The sequence below is a fragment of the Lepidochelys kempii genome, chromosome 4 (genome assembly GCF_965140265.1).
Source record: "Lepidochelys kempii isolate rLepKem1 chromosome 4, rLepKem1.hap2, whole genome shotgun sequence".
Classification (NCBI taxonomy): domain Eukaryota; kingdom Metazoa; phylum Chordata; order Testudines; family Cheloniidae; genus Lepidochelys; species Lepidochelys kempii.
Window position 1 is genome coordinate 96,583,193 of NC_133259.1, and position 16,587 is coordinate 96,599,779.

General features: G+C 37.8%; 1 protein-coding gene across 5 annotated transcripts in view; it reads right to left on the reverse strand.

Moving 5' to 3' along the window:
* Positions 1 to 12,873: 12,873 nt before the first annotated feature.
* The window catches only part of UBE2K (ubiquitin conjugating enzyme E2 K), a 58,426-nt gene continuing 54,712 nt past the window's right edge, over positions 12,874 to 16,587 (reverse strand). For all 5 annotated transcript variants that reach the window (XM_073342248.1, XM_073342249.1, XM_073342247.1 and 2 more), the window contains 2 exons: positions 13,578 to 13,706; positions 12,874 to 13,140 (listed from right to left, as the gene is read on the reverse strand). In XM_073342248.1, the coding sequence (XP_073198349.1) occupies positions 13,066 to 13,140; positions 13,578 to 13,706 (204 nt within the window). In that variant the 3' untranslated portion in view covers positions 12,874 to 13,065. The remainder of the gene's footprint in view (positions 13,141 to 13,577; positions 13,707 to 16,587) is intronic.

The window sequence follows — 16,587 nt, forward strand, 5'->3', positions numbered from 1 at the left end:
TTTGCTGTAGCTGGACCCTGCATATCTAACAGATTTCAATTTTGGACTTCTCAAAAGGGCACTTCAGGGTGAGACATCTTATTCTCGTTTCTATTTCTGCCTCCTCATTCAAGTCAGTCTGGACTTAGTAGCATCTGGAACCTATTCCCTACTTCAAGTCTTCCATGGAAAGGGAGTCCTCCATCTCAGTCACAGGGCCCAACAGCGTAGATTTGGATTTTGCCCATCCATGCATTATGTCAGAGTTGTCTAGTCTGTTGGTTAGGATTACAGTCCTACAGCGTATAGCCTGGTTGAAGACTGCCTAAGAACTTTAATCTATACAAGTATGAACAGCAGAGTTTTTAAGTACTTCAGGGAAACTGGTAATTTGTAAGATGACCCAATGGCAAGCCAGTTTGCAAGGCCAAAGACACTCTTCTAAAATTTGCTACAGTCTTACAAATTATTTTATCGTTTCAGTGAATTAGTTTTGCCTTAAGATGAAGATGGTAGCCTGCTGTATCCCCAAAGGAAGGCCAAAGTCTGCAATAATTTCTTTCAGCCTCTCAGAGGAACCTGAGCATTGTAATGGCAAGTACATAATCAAAGTGTTCTCCAAGATGATTGCTGGCTGTCACAGCAGGATGCAACCAGGCTTTTTTGCTATTCCCATACCTGAGATACTTTTTCCATTGCCATTCCAAAGAGGGCCCATGTGCATTCTTGCTGCTTCAGGCTTGTTCTTATTTTTCTTCTTGTCTGATTCAAGAAAGGTATCTCAGTCAATCATCGCCAAGTCTGTGTTTCAGCTCTGCTATTTCTCAAGGAGACAAAGGCACAACTGCAAACAAGCCCAGTGAGAAGGAAATCCAGGAAGAAAAATAAGATGCCGATATGTCTCCATCAGGAGCTCTTTAATAACCTGAAAATCAAAAAAGAATCCTACAAAAAAGTGGAAACTTGGATGCATTGCTAAAGAGGAGTACAAAAGATTAGCCAAGCATATAGGGACAAAGTCAGAAAGGCTAAGGCACAAAATGAGTTACAGCTATCAAGGGCCATAAAAGTCAATAACGAGGTCCTTTAAATACATTGGGAGCAAGAGAAAGATAAAGGAAAGTATAGGTCCACTACTTAATGGGGAAGAGAGCTAATAAATGGATGACATCAAGAAGGCTGAGGTATTCAATGCCTATTTTGCTTCAGCCATCACTAAAAAGGTTAATGGTGACCAGATAGTCAACACAATTAAAGTTAACTAGGGCGGTCAAGTGATTAAAAATTAATTGTGATTAATCATGCTGTTAAATAATAATAGAATACCATTTATTTAAATTTTTGGATGTTTTCTACATTTTCCAAATATATTGATTTCAATTTCAACACAGAATACGAATATTTACGTGCCAGATGCGCTAAAGATTCATATGTCTCTTCATGTTTCAGTCTTCGTTCCAGAGGACATGTATCCATGCTGATGATGCTCGTTCAAAAAATAATGCATTAATTAAATTTGTGACTGAACTCCTTGGGAGAGAACTGTATGTCTCCTGCTTGGTTTTAGCTGCATTCTGCTATATATTTCATGTGACAGCAGATGACCCAGCACACTTTCATTTTAAGAACACTTTCACTGCAATTTTTGACAAAATACAAAGAAGATACCAATGTGAAATGTCTAAAGACGGCTACAGCACTCGCCCTAAGATTTAAGAATCTGAAGTGCCTTCCAAAATCTGAGAGGGACGAGGTGTGGAGCATGCTTTCAGAAGTCTTAAAGAGCAAACTCTGATGCAGAAACTACAGAATCCAAACCACCAAAAAAGAAAATCAATCTTCTGCTGGTGGCATCTGACTCAGCTGATGAAAATGAACATGTGTTGGTCCACACTGCTTTGGATAGTTATTGAGCAGAACCAGTCATCAGCATGAACGCATGTTCTCTGGAATGGTGGTTGAAGCATCAAGGGACATCTGAATCCTTAGCACATCTGGTATATAAATATCTTGCGATGCCGGCTACAACAGTGCCATGCGAATGCCTGTTCTCACTTTCAGGTGACATTGTAAACAAGAAGTAGGCAGTATTATCTTCTGCAAATGTAAACCAACTTGTTTGTCTGAGCGACTGGCTTAATAAGAAATAGGACTGTTTGGACTTGTAGGCTCAAAAATTTTACATTGTTTCTCTTTTGAATGTAGGGATTTTTTTGTACATAATTCTACATTTGTAAGTTGCACTTTTATGATAAAGAGATTGCACTACACTACTTGCATGAGGTGAATTGAAAAACACTTATTTTTACAGTGCAAATATTTCTAATAAAATTATATAAAGTGAGCACTGTACACTTTGTATTCTGTGTTGTAATTGAAATGGATATATTTGAAAATGTAGAAAAACATCCAAAAAATTTTCATAAATTTCAATTGGTATTCTATTGTTTAACAGTGCAATTAATCACGATTAATTTTTTTGAGTTAATCGCATGAGTTAACTGCGATTTATTGACAGCCCTAATGTTAACAACAAGGGGGAAGGAATGCAAGACAAAATAGGGAAAGAAGAGGTTAAAAGTATTCAGATAAAATGGTTTTATCAAGTTGGCAGGGCCTGATGAAATTTATCTTAGGATACTTACGGGACTAGCTGAAGCAGTCTTGGAACTGATAGTTACCTTCAGGAACTCATAGAAGACTGGAAATGGGCAAACATAGTATCTATCTTTAAAAGCAGGCAGGGAGGGAGAGGGAAAGAGGACTGGGGAATTATAGACCAGTCAGGCTACCTTCAATACCTGGAAAGATACTGGAAGAAATTATTAAACAATCTGTAAGAATCTAAAGGGTAACAGGGTAATAAGTAATAGCCAGCATGGACTTGCAAGAACAAATCATGCCAAACCAACCTAATTTACTTCTTTGACAGGATTACTGGCCAAGTGGATGGGAGGAAGCAGTAACCGTAATATATCTTGATTTTTAGTAAGGCTTTTGACACAGTCCCACAAGCAAATGGAAAATGTGGTCTAGATTTTGTAGTTAAATAACTATAAAATGGATGCAAACTGGTTGAAAGAACGGACTCAAAGAGTAATCAATGGTTTGCTGTCAAACTGGTGTGGATGCATGTAGTGGGCCTGGGTCCAGTACTGTCCTGGGTCCAGTACTATTCAATATTTTCATTAATGTCTTGAATAATGGAGTCAAGAGGTTGCAAGCACTTTGGAGGGGACAGGTTTAGAATTCAAAATGACCTTGACAAATTAAAGAATTGGTCTGAAAGGGACGAGATGATATTCAGTAATCGTAAGTGTAGTACTTTGCATGGAGGCAGGAAAACTCAAATGCACAACAACAAAATCAGGAATAACTGGCTAGGTGGTAGTACTGCTAAAAGGATATGGGAGTTATAACAGATCACAAATTGAACATGAATCAACAGAGTGATGCAGCTGCAAAAAAGGCCAGTAGAATTCTGGGGTGTATTAGCAGGAGTGTCACATGTAAGATATGGGAGGTAATTGTCCTCCTTTATTGGGCCCTGGTAATTCTGGAATATTTTGTCTAATTTTGTGCACCACACATGAGGAAAGATGTGAATAAATTGGAGAGTCAGGAGGAAAGCAATAAAAATGATAAAAGGTTTAGAAAACCTGACTTATGAGGAAAGGTTAAAACAAACTGGGCATGTTTAGTCTTATTTATTATAAGGGAGGACTTGATAAGTCTTCAAATATGTTAAGGGCTGTTATAAAGAGGACTGTGATCAGTTGTTCTCCATGTCCACTGAAGGTCTGACAAGAAGTTATGGGCTTAATCTGCAGCAAGGGAGATTTAGGTTAGATACTAGAAAAACTTTCTAACGATAAGGGTAGTTAACTTCTAGAATAGGCTTCTAAGGGAGGTTGTAGCATTCCTATCATTGGAGGTTTTTAAGAATAGATGAGACAAACACCTGTCTGGGATGGACCTCAGTGCAGTGGTAGAGGTCCTTTCCAGCCCTACATTGTTATGAGTCAAAAGTAAAGAAGTAGGACTGGAAACCAATGTCCAAGTAATTATTTGTTCCCTTCTTTTGCAGAGACCTGAACATCAAGCAAAGATGCTTCAAGTTGGAACTATCCTTTGTTTCCAAGGACTGAGACACTAGAGGTTGGATTGTTTGGACTCCCAGGTCATGGAGTATTCATCTGTATATTTAGATATTGGACACTGGGTACACTGTACTATGGTATGTATAACTACCATTGGGGCTGTCCTCCTGGAATCAGCCCACATACTGACTCAGGTCTTGCCTCTACTCTGATAAAGGTGTTGCTTTGTTTTTGATGGCAGTGTCCATTCCAGGGGTTAACTCCTGCCTCTCCACCAGGCAGGGGGAGGGGTTGGGTTTAGTCAGGGACAAAGGCGTTGTCCCAAGAATGTAGTCTAGAATCTGGGAACCACCTTACCCACCTCTAGGTGCCCTCACTTAGCAAGAGACAGTAATTTATCTTAATATAGAATTTTTCCAAAAGCAGGTACAATAACTTGTAGAGTATAGGAACTTACCTCTGGGAGTTTTGGTTTTGGGTTTTTTTCAAGACAAAGTTGGTTAGTTGATGCCTCCTTGAGTATTATTCTAGCGATGCAATTGGAGTTTCATATTTATTTAACCTGTTGTTTCATTCACTCTCTATTACAGCACAGGAACTGTCTCTGCCTGGATTCAGTTGAGTTCTGAAATTTTCTCTCACAGATTTGGGAGTTTTCAAAAAGTTAAGTTTGTTTGCTTCGAAGTGTGTAACAAAGACCACCATGACCACAGAAGTTTAGATTAGTGCCCCATTAGCCTACATCAGGTCAAACCACTACCTCCAAAATTGTTAGATGCCATTTTCTGTGGGGCAGGCCAACTTCTGGGCACAGAACACAGAAACTTACTTTGATAGCCCTCCCCCCCGCGTTATCTTTTCAATATGGCATTACCAGTTGGATCCATCCTGATCTGTTGATGTTATTTGGCTGATGTGTTCCCAGTGCCAATGTATGGTAAGCCCATCTTGTTTGGCTCATGCCCCATTCACTACCTGTAATTACTGCTGTTGGGAAGGATGGATGAAGAGGGATGTATCACAATAGAAGATTACTCACTGGTAATGATTGTCTCATAGTCCTCATCCATCCTCCACTTCAGGCTTGTGGCTTGACATTTGTTCTCTTATCTATTATTCTGTATTTGAATGGACAGATCAGTGTTTATATGTTAGTCTTGGTAAACGTTTATTTGCCTCTTTGCTTCTGGTCAGCGAAGCCATACTGCTGGAAGAAGAGAGGACTCTGGCAAATAAAATTATTGGTGAGTAATTTTCCCTTAGTAATCTTTGGGTATGTTTGGAAGTGCTTTGATAGAGTAGACACTAATTTTTATAATAGGATGTGATCCTTTTCAAAATTTGACATTTGTTTCCATATGATATTTGGCATTATCCTTTCTATTGTTTGCTATATTCTGTAGTTATCAACAGCTTAACCTCCAGTAGGTGTTTGTAATTTTTTTCTGCATTTCTACTTTATAATGAGCCATCATTTTGCCATGACTATTGTATAGGTAGAAAGTTCGACATTTCTACCTTTTCCAATTTACATTCAAAAGCACTAAGCATAACTTATGGGGATAATATTAGTGTATGATCTCATCTATAAACCTCCATACCCAGTTTATTTGAACATACTGATGTTCACACAGCACCAGGGTATTGAGACCCTTTCTAGCTAGGACAATGAGGGTGTAGGTGTGGCCTACTTCAGTAAATTAAATACAGCTTTGTTCTTGTAATTCTCATTGGGGATGGACATAACCTTCCTGAGGACCAAAGAGCAGCCACTGTGGAGCAGATCAGCAGCAGAGGCAAATGACCATAGCAGGTTGTTGACCATATTTGCTGTGGATCTGTGTGGAACAACCAGTATATGTATATGGACAGGGATGGTGTCCCTAGCCTCCCTTACCAGAAGCTGGGAATGAGTGACAGGGGACAGATTACTTGATGATTACCTGTTCATCCCCTCTGGGGCATCTGGCATTGGCCACTGTCAGAAGACAGGATACTGGGCTAGATGGACCTTTGGTCTGACCCAGTATGGCCACTCTTATGTACTATAGCATCCATGTGCTCTGACAGAGCCAATTTCCAGTATGGTGCACAATAAAAAAGACAGGCAGAAAGAATATCTTTCTCCCATCTCCAGCAAACTTGGGCCTAAGCACTCACTCAGACTTCAAAGGGCTTCCTTACATAATGCCTGGACCAGTACTTGGTTTGGAAATGATGTCCTAAATGGACATTATCGGTCTACGCGGAAGTGATTTTAAGATCAGGCTTGACAAAGCCCTGGCTGGGATGATTTAGTTGGGGATTGGTCCTGCTTTGAGCAGGGGGTTGGACTGGATGACCTCCTGAGGTCCCTTCCAACCCTGATATTCTAGGATGGGAGAGAGATGCTTTTGCACTATGAGTGGGGCTTGAGATAAGTTCCCAGATCCCATTGCCTTTCTGACATGCTTTTAAACATGTTACACTTGTTCTTCCTCCAACATGGCTGGGATGGGTTCTATTTGCTCCTTCAAGGGGGAAGAAGTTGAATAGTTGTTATAGGTCCCTTTATCCTTCTACCTCTCTATATGACTCTCTGTAGTCACAACCAGTAGATGAAAGGTGACTTAATTCAGATCCTTGCATTAGCAGTGACCCTGGAAGTGTGCTTCACAGCACATTTAGCAAGAGCCATGACTAAATACCAGAAACTCATAAAACATTTACCTCTGTGATTGGATGTGTAACATACGAACATTAAACACTTCACACAAAAGGGAACAAAACTCTTCCCTACCCTCTTATGCCAGCTTTCCTACCCTGTTCACACACCCAAATATGACAGTATAGCCACCTTGTTTGCACTAAATACCTGAATTAGACTCCTAGAATATTACTTTACCAATCCAGCACTACAGGAATTCAAGCCCTTGTTGCAGAATCTTGAAAGAATTTACAAGACCAAACCCATTCCATCTCTGCATGTTTATCTTAACCTTTATGACAGAGTTGGTGCTATGCTATAATGAAAACAAAGGAACAGTCAGTGGGACCTACGTGAACAATAAAGAGTTCATAAGTACTAGGTTAGCCTTTGTATACCAGTGATGATGAACTGACTGAGTGGGAGGGAAAGAGCTCTATTTTATTTTAATGTGACTGGCTGGCTGTTTTATTGGAAAGTTAGAGGAATACCACAACCTCTATCAGATCTTTCATACAGCTGAAAGATGAAGCAGCCAGCCATTCATCTCCAACATCCACAGGGAGAGAATGGCCTGTCACATTTTTCCATATAAAGAAATGAATACAGCTTACCCAAACTGAACAATCCACCTATATGATGATGTGTAACTAGAGCATGGATTAGTAGTAGTCTATTGAAAAAAGCCTAGAAAAGTTTTTTCGACAAGTTAGCTATATCGTTCCTCCAGAAAGATGTGCCACTGCTGTTTTTAATGGAATGGTGGCAGGAAAGTCAAAAACTTAGTTACCATAGCTATAGTATTCTAGGGCTTCATCAGGTCCTAGCTGCAATGTACATGCTTTTTTCTGACCTTGGTTTCACCTCATTACACTGATTTATCTTACTTGAACAAGAAATGTGTAAGCCTTTTTTTTTTTTTGACATCAAAGTTACCTTGAACTTCATTCCCCCTTTTTACATGGTGCACTGCCTCCCAGTCCATCTCAGATTGAGGAAGAAGTGTAACCAGAAATCAGATGAAAACTGTTTTCAGGGAAACATGCATTTATTGTTAAGCATTCCCAGTGAAAATCAACATCTTTTAAAATGTGTATTTATTTAAAAAATCATTTGTGTACAAAAGTGTTGTGTAGTTTTTATTCTCAAGACAAAAAACACTGATGCTTCAGTCCAGCCCACTCCCACTCACCCTTTACAGGAAATTAAATGCTCAGTAACAAACCTTCTCCAGTATTCTTTATTAACTTTTAAAAAAATCAAAATTTGAGATGGAAAAGGTATCTCACAAGTGGGATTCTTCAACAGTTGAAATCAGCATTCCTATGATAGCAGCATCCTTCAGCACGAACAGTTGTTGCAAATTGTAAAACGGATAATACAGCACTTTCATAGTACATTTCCTCATCTGAGAGTTAGGTATTTCAACTTACGTTTTCAGTGAATGGTTCAGCCTCATAAGCAATTGGCTAGCTATTTTTTATGCTGCCCACAAGCAGGTAACGTCACAGTACAGTGCAAATTATTTGCAACAATTGGTCCATGGGTAACAAATCTGAAAAGTAAAGTTGCTGAGGTTGCCTACAGAGCATTATAGTTGAAATAACCAAATGAGAAGCAACACATACCTTGCATGTCTAATGATGCATCAGCTAATGAAGCTGTAACAGTAAAAGTGGGAAGGTCATAGTATATGTTTTTACTGAAATATGTTTAATATGGATCAGCAGTCTAATTGAAGACAAATGATAACACTTTTGTCACCAAAGCAACATTTGGAAAATTAGGCTATTAACAGTGAAAACACCTACATGCTCTTCCCAGAAAAGCTTTACTTCATGTTTTACTATTGTGATGTAGTAAAAAGCATGGGAAAATGAACATTTTTAACTGTCCTCTGCTTAGCCAATTGCTGTCACATGTTCTACAAAACAATCCATGATCACATCTACTAAGAGTCTTTGGTTTCTCTACACAAACATTTAGTTCTCAGCAAGCTGGGGTATAAATCTATCATGTACTAACAGTTCCTTACAGTACTTGGAGCTATGCTGCTTTGAAACTGGAGTAGCTCAAAGCACAGTAAGGAACTATTAGTACAGAATAGGTTTATACCCCAGCTTGCTGAGAACTAAATGTGTGTGTAGAGAAGCCCTTCCACTCCAACATCACAATCACCTAATCCCATTTGTCCCCCTTGAACCCGTGTTCAAAATATTTTAGCCGTGTAAGTAAGTTTTAGTTAACATTGGCCCTTCCTGGGCTTGTCTCTAACAATAAGCTAGGCTCTGTTTGTTGCTTCCATAGGAAGCAAGCAATGGGCATGCACACAGTTAAGCCGCCCCTGGCTCTGAAAGCTGACCTCTTCATATTAATGACAGCCACCACAGTAAACAAGAGCTTTTACCTGAAATCGTATTTTGTTTTCCATTAAATAAGTGATCTGTACTCTCTCACCTGCCAGGTCTGACTTCCAGCTGTTTTATGAAGGTTAATTTTGCATAGTTTAAGTGTTTCCATTATCCACATCACAGAATGTAGATCTGCTGTTTCAAGATAAGTCTCTTTTTGGCTAATGAATTTCTCCTTTCAGACACCAGATGCAAACATCAGTGTTCCCAATCCTAATTTACTTGAAAGAAAAAAGTTAAATACAATGAAAATCAAGAACAAACTTTAAGTTCAACAAAATTTGTAGTACCTAATTCCATAAATAAATACTGCCTGACTGATTACAGTCAAGGCCCCATGTACTCTGTGGCAAGCTGGACCTAAATTCTGCTATAAGGCCCCTAGTTTAGGCAGTACTCTGAGACTGGAAACTTGTGGCAAATTCAGGTAAATCAGAAAATGGAGCCTTTTACTTAAATGTGGTGTAACATCAGTAGTGTCCTTTTTATATTGTCCATAAGTTTTAATTTCCCTATGTGAGTTTCTCATATTGAGAACTTAAAAATTGTGGGGTTTTTGGCAACTAGATGGGGTATAAATGGACCTTTTGGCACCCGTGAGGGAGTTGAAGCTATTGGCAATAGGAAAGGCAACTTTTCTTTGCCTCTGAATAAGGTCAGAAGCTACTTCAAAATTTGTGAGGGGCAAGAAAAGACTGAAATTTCTTGTTCACCAACAACACTATCCGAAAACAACTGATAAACTACATTAACTAGATGTTGGTGCTAAAATGTTCAGCAGTGAAATTTAGCTGACATTTAGGGAGTCACTAAGTTACAGCATTAACACCTATTGAGATAAATGGGGTTGTTCAGACTTCACAGTTATTATTTTAAACTGTCTGCTTGCAGACTAAGGAAGATGACAAGGCATCAATTTACATTTAGAAATTATTTGCAGCCATAATGCCTAGATGTTTTTAAACTGTAAGTGTAAATGTGCTGCACAAATCTGCAGCAGGAGTAGATTGTATAGCAATTCCACAGTCGTGAATGCACAGGGCCCTGAATATAGAGATGTTCAGTCATAAAAAAACGGAACTACAATTTAGTCTTTACAAAGTTACTATGTTAAAACACCCAAACAGTAAGAGATTCCTAGGGTTCATCCCTGGCTGCAGTTACACTAATCTGGTACAACATAACCTTATATTCAACTCTGCTAGTTACCCAAGAATAGAAAAATGTTCCTTACAAAGGATTCAAATTCATAGGGACCTCACATTATGAATGTCTGCTTAATATTGGGTCACTTCCCCATCCAGCTCAAGACACTTCCTTGCTGCAGCATCCGAGCTGGCACTGAGTCAAGTACCTTAGTTACTAAATCCATGGGAGGAAAGGACACACTGGCATTTGAACAGAACTGTATTAGGAGAACAGTTTGCAATACCACAAAGAAAATGAGGTACTGGGTGAAGGAAATAGCAGGAGAAAATCCATGATGGGGAATTGTTTCAGTGGTAACAGTGATGAAGTAAAGCAATTCCCCACTCTTTTCTTCTCTCTCCCCCCTCCCCCCATTCCATCCCCTCCCTTATATGCTTGGAAAACTTTGCTCTGATTATCATTTGAGATGTGCTCACAGTCCTCTCTAAGAGACTAATCCTGTTATCAAAATGACAGGTCCAGAGGCTATAATTAAGTTTTATGTCCCCCAATGATTTCCAAGTTCCTTTCTTTGATAAATAGCAGTGCAGAACAAGGGAAAGTAGTAGTCAGCCATTTACAATTACCACCAGGGTAAATAACATGTAAATGAAATGATCAAAATGTTCTTATCAAACTATACATAACAGAAAAAGACAGTAACTTGAGATTTTAACACAAATGGCAAAATTGCCATAGTTTTCTACTGTTTCCAGCTATTACCTAACAAACCAGTTGAGCAGTAGCAGCTTTTAATTGTTAACAAAAATAAATAAATATCAAGGAAAAACAACAAAAAAAAGTCTTGTTTCCTTTGGCATCTCTGAAAATGACTTACACTACTGCAAGAAAATCCAAGAAATATGATCAATGAATAAAACCTTAGAAAGCAGTACAGAAAGACTATAGCAACTGTGTTTAGTATTGCACGGATGGGAGTTAAAAATTTACTATCTGTGTTCTGCAAGTATTTTTAAAGTATGAACACATTAGATAGACTACTGCAGGGAGTAATCCTGCATTAGTTAGGTCTTTTCCATCTCTATTTTCTAGTTCTGTTCCCCCTACTACTTTGCTCCAGGTGTTTAATAATATTCCCCATTGCTTCCAGTATCATTTACAAACTGGATCGTCTATGAAGTATGACACTGTTACAGCTCATTTTATAGTTCAAGCAAAATGAATGTACATTTCCCCCCACTTATTAGACTATTGCTTAAGAGAAGACAGTCACGGAAAAGAAACCTTTTATGGTACACTATCATCCACAATCCCCAGTCTCTACTCAGTTTCTATTTTAGCTGAAAGTTTCATGTCTGATGTATTTTCAGAAGTATCCAACTGTATCCATACAGACATGACAACTTTCTTTAGATGGATGTACTACTGTTTGAAGTTGCAAACTAATAATTTTCAAGCTTTTAAACTCAGGATGAAATGTAATTTTAATACGAATAGAAAGACTGACTATTTACAAGCGAAGGTAATTTCAGTTCTCGTTTATCAGAAACATCAATCCAAAAGAAAGTTAAACTGAGAACACACTTCTACTTCTATGTGCATTTGAAGTATGTACAGTAAGAACACCAACACCAGCCTCCATGTATCAACTAGGGAAAAATGCAAACGAGTGAATTTTTAAAGTACCTGGTAAGCAATCCTTATACTGAAGCTCAAAATAAAGCTAGAAAGCTGTTGCAAAAAACAGCTGATTGCATCACAGCAAGTACTCAAAGAAAAATATTTCATTAGTTTTTTTTAAATTCTCAGTATACGAGAATTGTTCAGTTGTTCTTCCCCCAAATCCAGTGAATTTATACTATCCAAATTTATTGAAGGAGTTCTGACCTCTATATAACAAACAACAAAAAGCAGCTCCACTTTTTTGTGCTATGTCCAGACATACCAAACTTTTATGATTGTGTAGCAAGTATGATGGTTAAACACATTTACTGGTTATTCAAAATATACCATTTAAAGTGGCAACTAAACTACTGTTAATGGCACCCAGACCCACAGATTATGGAAGGGAATCCAGAATGATATTTTAGGTGTGTGTTGTTGGAGAGGGCAAATAAGCAGATTTCCCAGTCACCTGACTAAGAAAGAGGTTCTGAACAGGTCACCATTTTGAACTTTTGATAAATCTTGAAACTGCTTTCAGAAAAAAAGTTAACAAGAACATTCAAGTACTTAAATGGTGCTCTCTTCAGCTACCCTATCTAAAATGTCTAGTAAAGTACAAGCATGCAAATATAGGTCAATCCACAGGCACATAGGATCCATGTTAAAAACAGTAAGATAGATGGATGAGTGACACTAACAATTTTGATGACTTTGACACTCAATGTTATCTGAATAATTAAATCAAAATCCTGAAGCAAATTCCTGCTAGTCTTGGTCACACTGCTAAACACTAAAGTAGGCATGTTCCCCCCCGCCCCATTGTTTTAGCTGAGCTCAAAGAATTTTTACAATATTTAGTAAGAAAAAATTAAAGTATTTCCCCTTTTAAATTTACACAGACGTTTAATTAGCTTTATTTACAGAGCAGTTTTTCAGTCTCCAATAGTGCTTAGATAGCATCATCAGGCAAGAGCGCCAGTTTTAAAAGAGAATCTATATAGAATCCTAAAAATAACAGATGGTGATGCTCCTCAGAAAGGGCAAGCTGGACTACAGAAGCAGCTCTTTACATGGCTCAGTTACTCAGAAGTAATTCTGTTGCAGTCTCTACATCCCATGATTTTGAAGACAAGGCCACTATTACTGCATTCTGTAAAAACAAAATGAAGGAAGTGAGATTTTTCAGGGTGTGAAGTTGCTCTTCACATAAACCCAGCTGTAGCACTGAAAGTCAGACTGAAAACTTTACACATTTATCAAGATCTATATTTGCTAAATTACCAGTCGTTACAGTCTCAACTGAGAATTTTTAGCATTAAAAGCATAGTAATTTTCATTTTATAATTAAATGAACAGATTTTTCTAAGTACTTTATTAGTACATAAGACATCCTATGTTAAACATCCAGTCGTTGTCACCAAGAAAAACAGTCAGCAAAATAAACTGATCAGATTTATTGAGGGCTATGAAAATAGCAAACCTTTTATTATAATTTGAGCTATAGCTCATATTACATATATAGCTGCCCTGCCCCTAACTTGTAAAAAAAAAAAAAAAAAAAGTACACATATATATACACATACTTACCCTATCAAAGCCCATAGCACAAAGGTTTTCTATTTTTTTGGTGTATTCTGGACTAGAAACTGGTGCTCCAGCATACACATGTGCCCAAAGTCGAGCTGTCTGTTTGAACATTTCTGGGTTTTGTTTGTACTATACAAAAAGAGAAAAAAGTAAATCCATATAACTATTTAGCAAAGTCCAATTAAAAGGCTAGCTGATTTTGGCAAATTCCATTCTGTAATTCCTTCTATATATAGTATCTTCAAATCTTGTAATTAGTCGTAGTTCCAAAATGAAATTTCGAGTTTTTGGTTCGTTGTTGAGGATTCAAACCTACACAAACATTACTCACAAGCATCAGATAACAATGAGTTTGCATTTATATTCTGATAAGACAGTTTATATATTTTACATGTATAATCAAATTCTGCTCAGTTACTGACATAAAGCCAGAGTAACTACACTGATGTTTGTCCAGATACGCAATATGCATAACCAGTGTAGCTGAGAGCAGAAACTAACTCACTGTGTTGTAATGTTCACTGAATTGCACACACACTATATTTCTTACAGCGTTTCCCCCAATTATTTTTTTTTAAAAAGTCTTTTTTTAGAACCTTCATTACTGAGAAAAGGTCTGCAGTGTCTCAATGAGGGTTGCCATTTTACTACTAGACTTCCTCCTGGGAAGTAGAATTGATATCATTGATATCATATCTAAAATTGATATAATTGGTGACAAAAAAAGGAGCTGAGAAACAGATGGTCACATGGAAATGGCTGGAGGCCTGCCACTGTTTTGAAGGTAGGTTTACTTACTAGAAAAATTGTGTGGAAGATGTAAGTGTTTACACTAATACTGCCAAAAAACAAATTCTCATATGTAATAGAACTTTACCTTAAAACAACAATGAAAGTTTCCAGCCTGTGTCAGGCATTCGAAAGCTGAGGTATGCTTCATTTGTCACAAATTACATTTTCAGATCAGCAAGATAGGAGCGCCCTGTTTTAGTAATCCTTATATTTAATAACAGTTTTTAAAATTGGAAATTTACATACTTTTAAAGCAAGTTTCTCATTTTTACCATATAAATTATAAAATAAATCAACTGGAATATAAATATCGTATTTACATTTCAGTGTATAGTCTATAGAGCAGTATAAACAAGTCATTGTATGAAATTTTAGTGTGTACTGATTCGCTCGTGCTGAAAAACAAGGCAAATATCTAGATGAGTTGATGTACCCTCTGGAAAACCTCTCAGTACCCCCCGGTTGAGAACCACTGGCCTAGGAGACCAGTCATGGACGAGAACCCCATTGTGGTAGGCACTATACACCACCTCCATTGCCCCAAAAAAGTGTGTCCCTGTCCCAAAGACCTTACAATCTGTGTCATTTGTATAATCTCAAAATGAATTATACATTACAATAATTTAAGAAGCAATGCTCCTTAAAAAATGCAATGGTAACAGATGAAGATGACTATATTAAGGTTGAGGGAAGTCCCCTAAACTGGAAGCAATCCACTTCATGAAGTGGCCAATAAATAGCACTGTATTGTCATTACAACTGAAGGAAAGTTTAAACAAACCAAATATTCACAAAAAAGGTTTGGTCTTTTAAAAAATAAATACTTAAACTATTAATAGCATCCTAAAGTTTTTGCCTGTTTTTTCTCTGAGACCCAAAAATAAATCCATGAAGGTTTCTTTTCAGCTATATTTTCAAATACATATTTCAGAACACTATTAGTTCATTTGTTTGCTTTCTAGGCTTCATTTTGAGTAGAGGAAAAGTTTAAAATTGTTTAATAGAGAATGTTTGCATAACAACCTTATTCAAGTCTAGGTTTTAGTGCTTCAAGAACATGCACAAGAGTCTGTAGTTACTGGTAAATATCTGGCTCTTGATTGAATGGCCAAGAAATTTAGAAGAAAAAATTTGCATCTGCATCTACATCTAGATCCTTTGATTGCTGTACTATACTTAAAAGAGCCGCAAAGTTCTAAAACTAGACTTGGTTGTGCACATTTCTTGACTTTAAATCCCATCATCTGCAGGAGGCGTAGCTGGAACCCTATGTCTATTACATGGAAATGTGGTAATTCAACACGTGTAAATAAATTCATGAATTTAAAATGTTTATAAGAAAACATGCAGTGTAGTTATAGCCACATCACTCCCACGATATTAGAGAGACAAGATGGGTAAGGTAATATCTTTTATTGGACTAAATTCTGTTGGTGAGAGAGACCAAAAGTCACACAGAACTCTCCTTCAGGTACTCCCAATGTATAGCTAACTGCAAGACTGAACAGATTGTTTAGCATGGGTAAAAAGAAAAGGAGTACTTGTGGCACCTTAGAGACTAACAAATTTATTGGAGCATAAGCTTTCGTGAGCTACAGCTCACTTCATCGGATGCATTCCGATGTAGCTCACAAAAGCTTATGCTCAAATAAATTTGTTAGTCTGTATTTGCAAAAAGAAAAGGAGTACTTGTGGCACCTTAGAAACTAACACGGCTGCTACTCTGAAACCTAGCGTGGGTAGTCAAGCACATTCTCAGGGACCATTCAAGATAGAGTGACCCATTAACACCTGATACAGTCCTCATCCTCAAAGGAAACCTGCACAACACTTTCAAAAGACGAGCCTGGGAGCTTAAATTCATAACTCTGCTAGAGACTAGAAATCCTGAACTGAACAGACACACTGAATTTATGGCCTATTATAACAAGCTGTAACCCACTAACTCCCTCTTTTTGTCATATGATGGCAGGGATGTTAACAGGCTGTCACCTTGAATGGTCCCTTAGAATATGTGCTAACTGCTTATGCTAAACAATCTGTTCCACCTTGTATTTTAGCTGTGACACTGGAAGTACCTTTTCCAGACCAGAAGAGGAGCTCTGTGTGGCTCGAAAGCTTGCATCTTTTACCAACAGAAGCTGGTCCCATAGAAGATATTACCTAACCACCTAGTCTCTGTGAAAATGACATTCCAACAAGCATGTGAGGGATTATC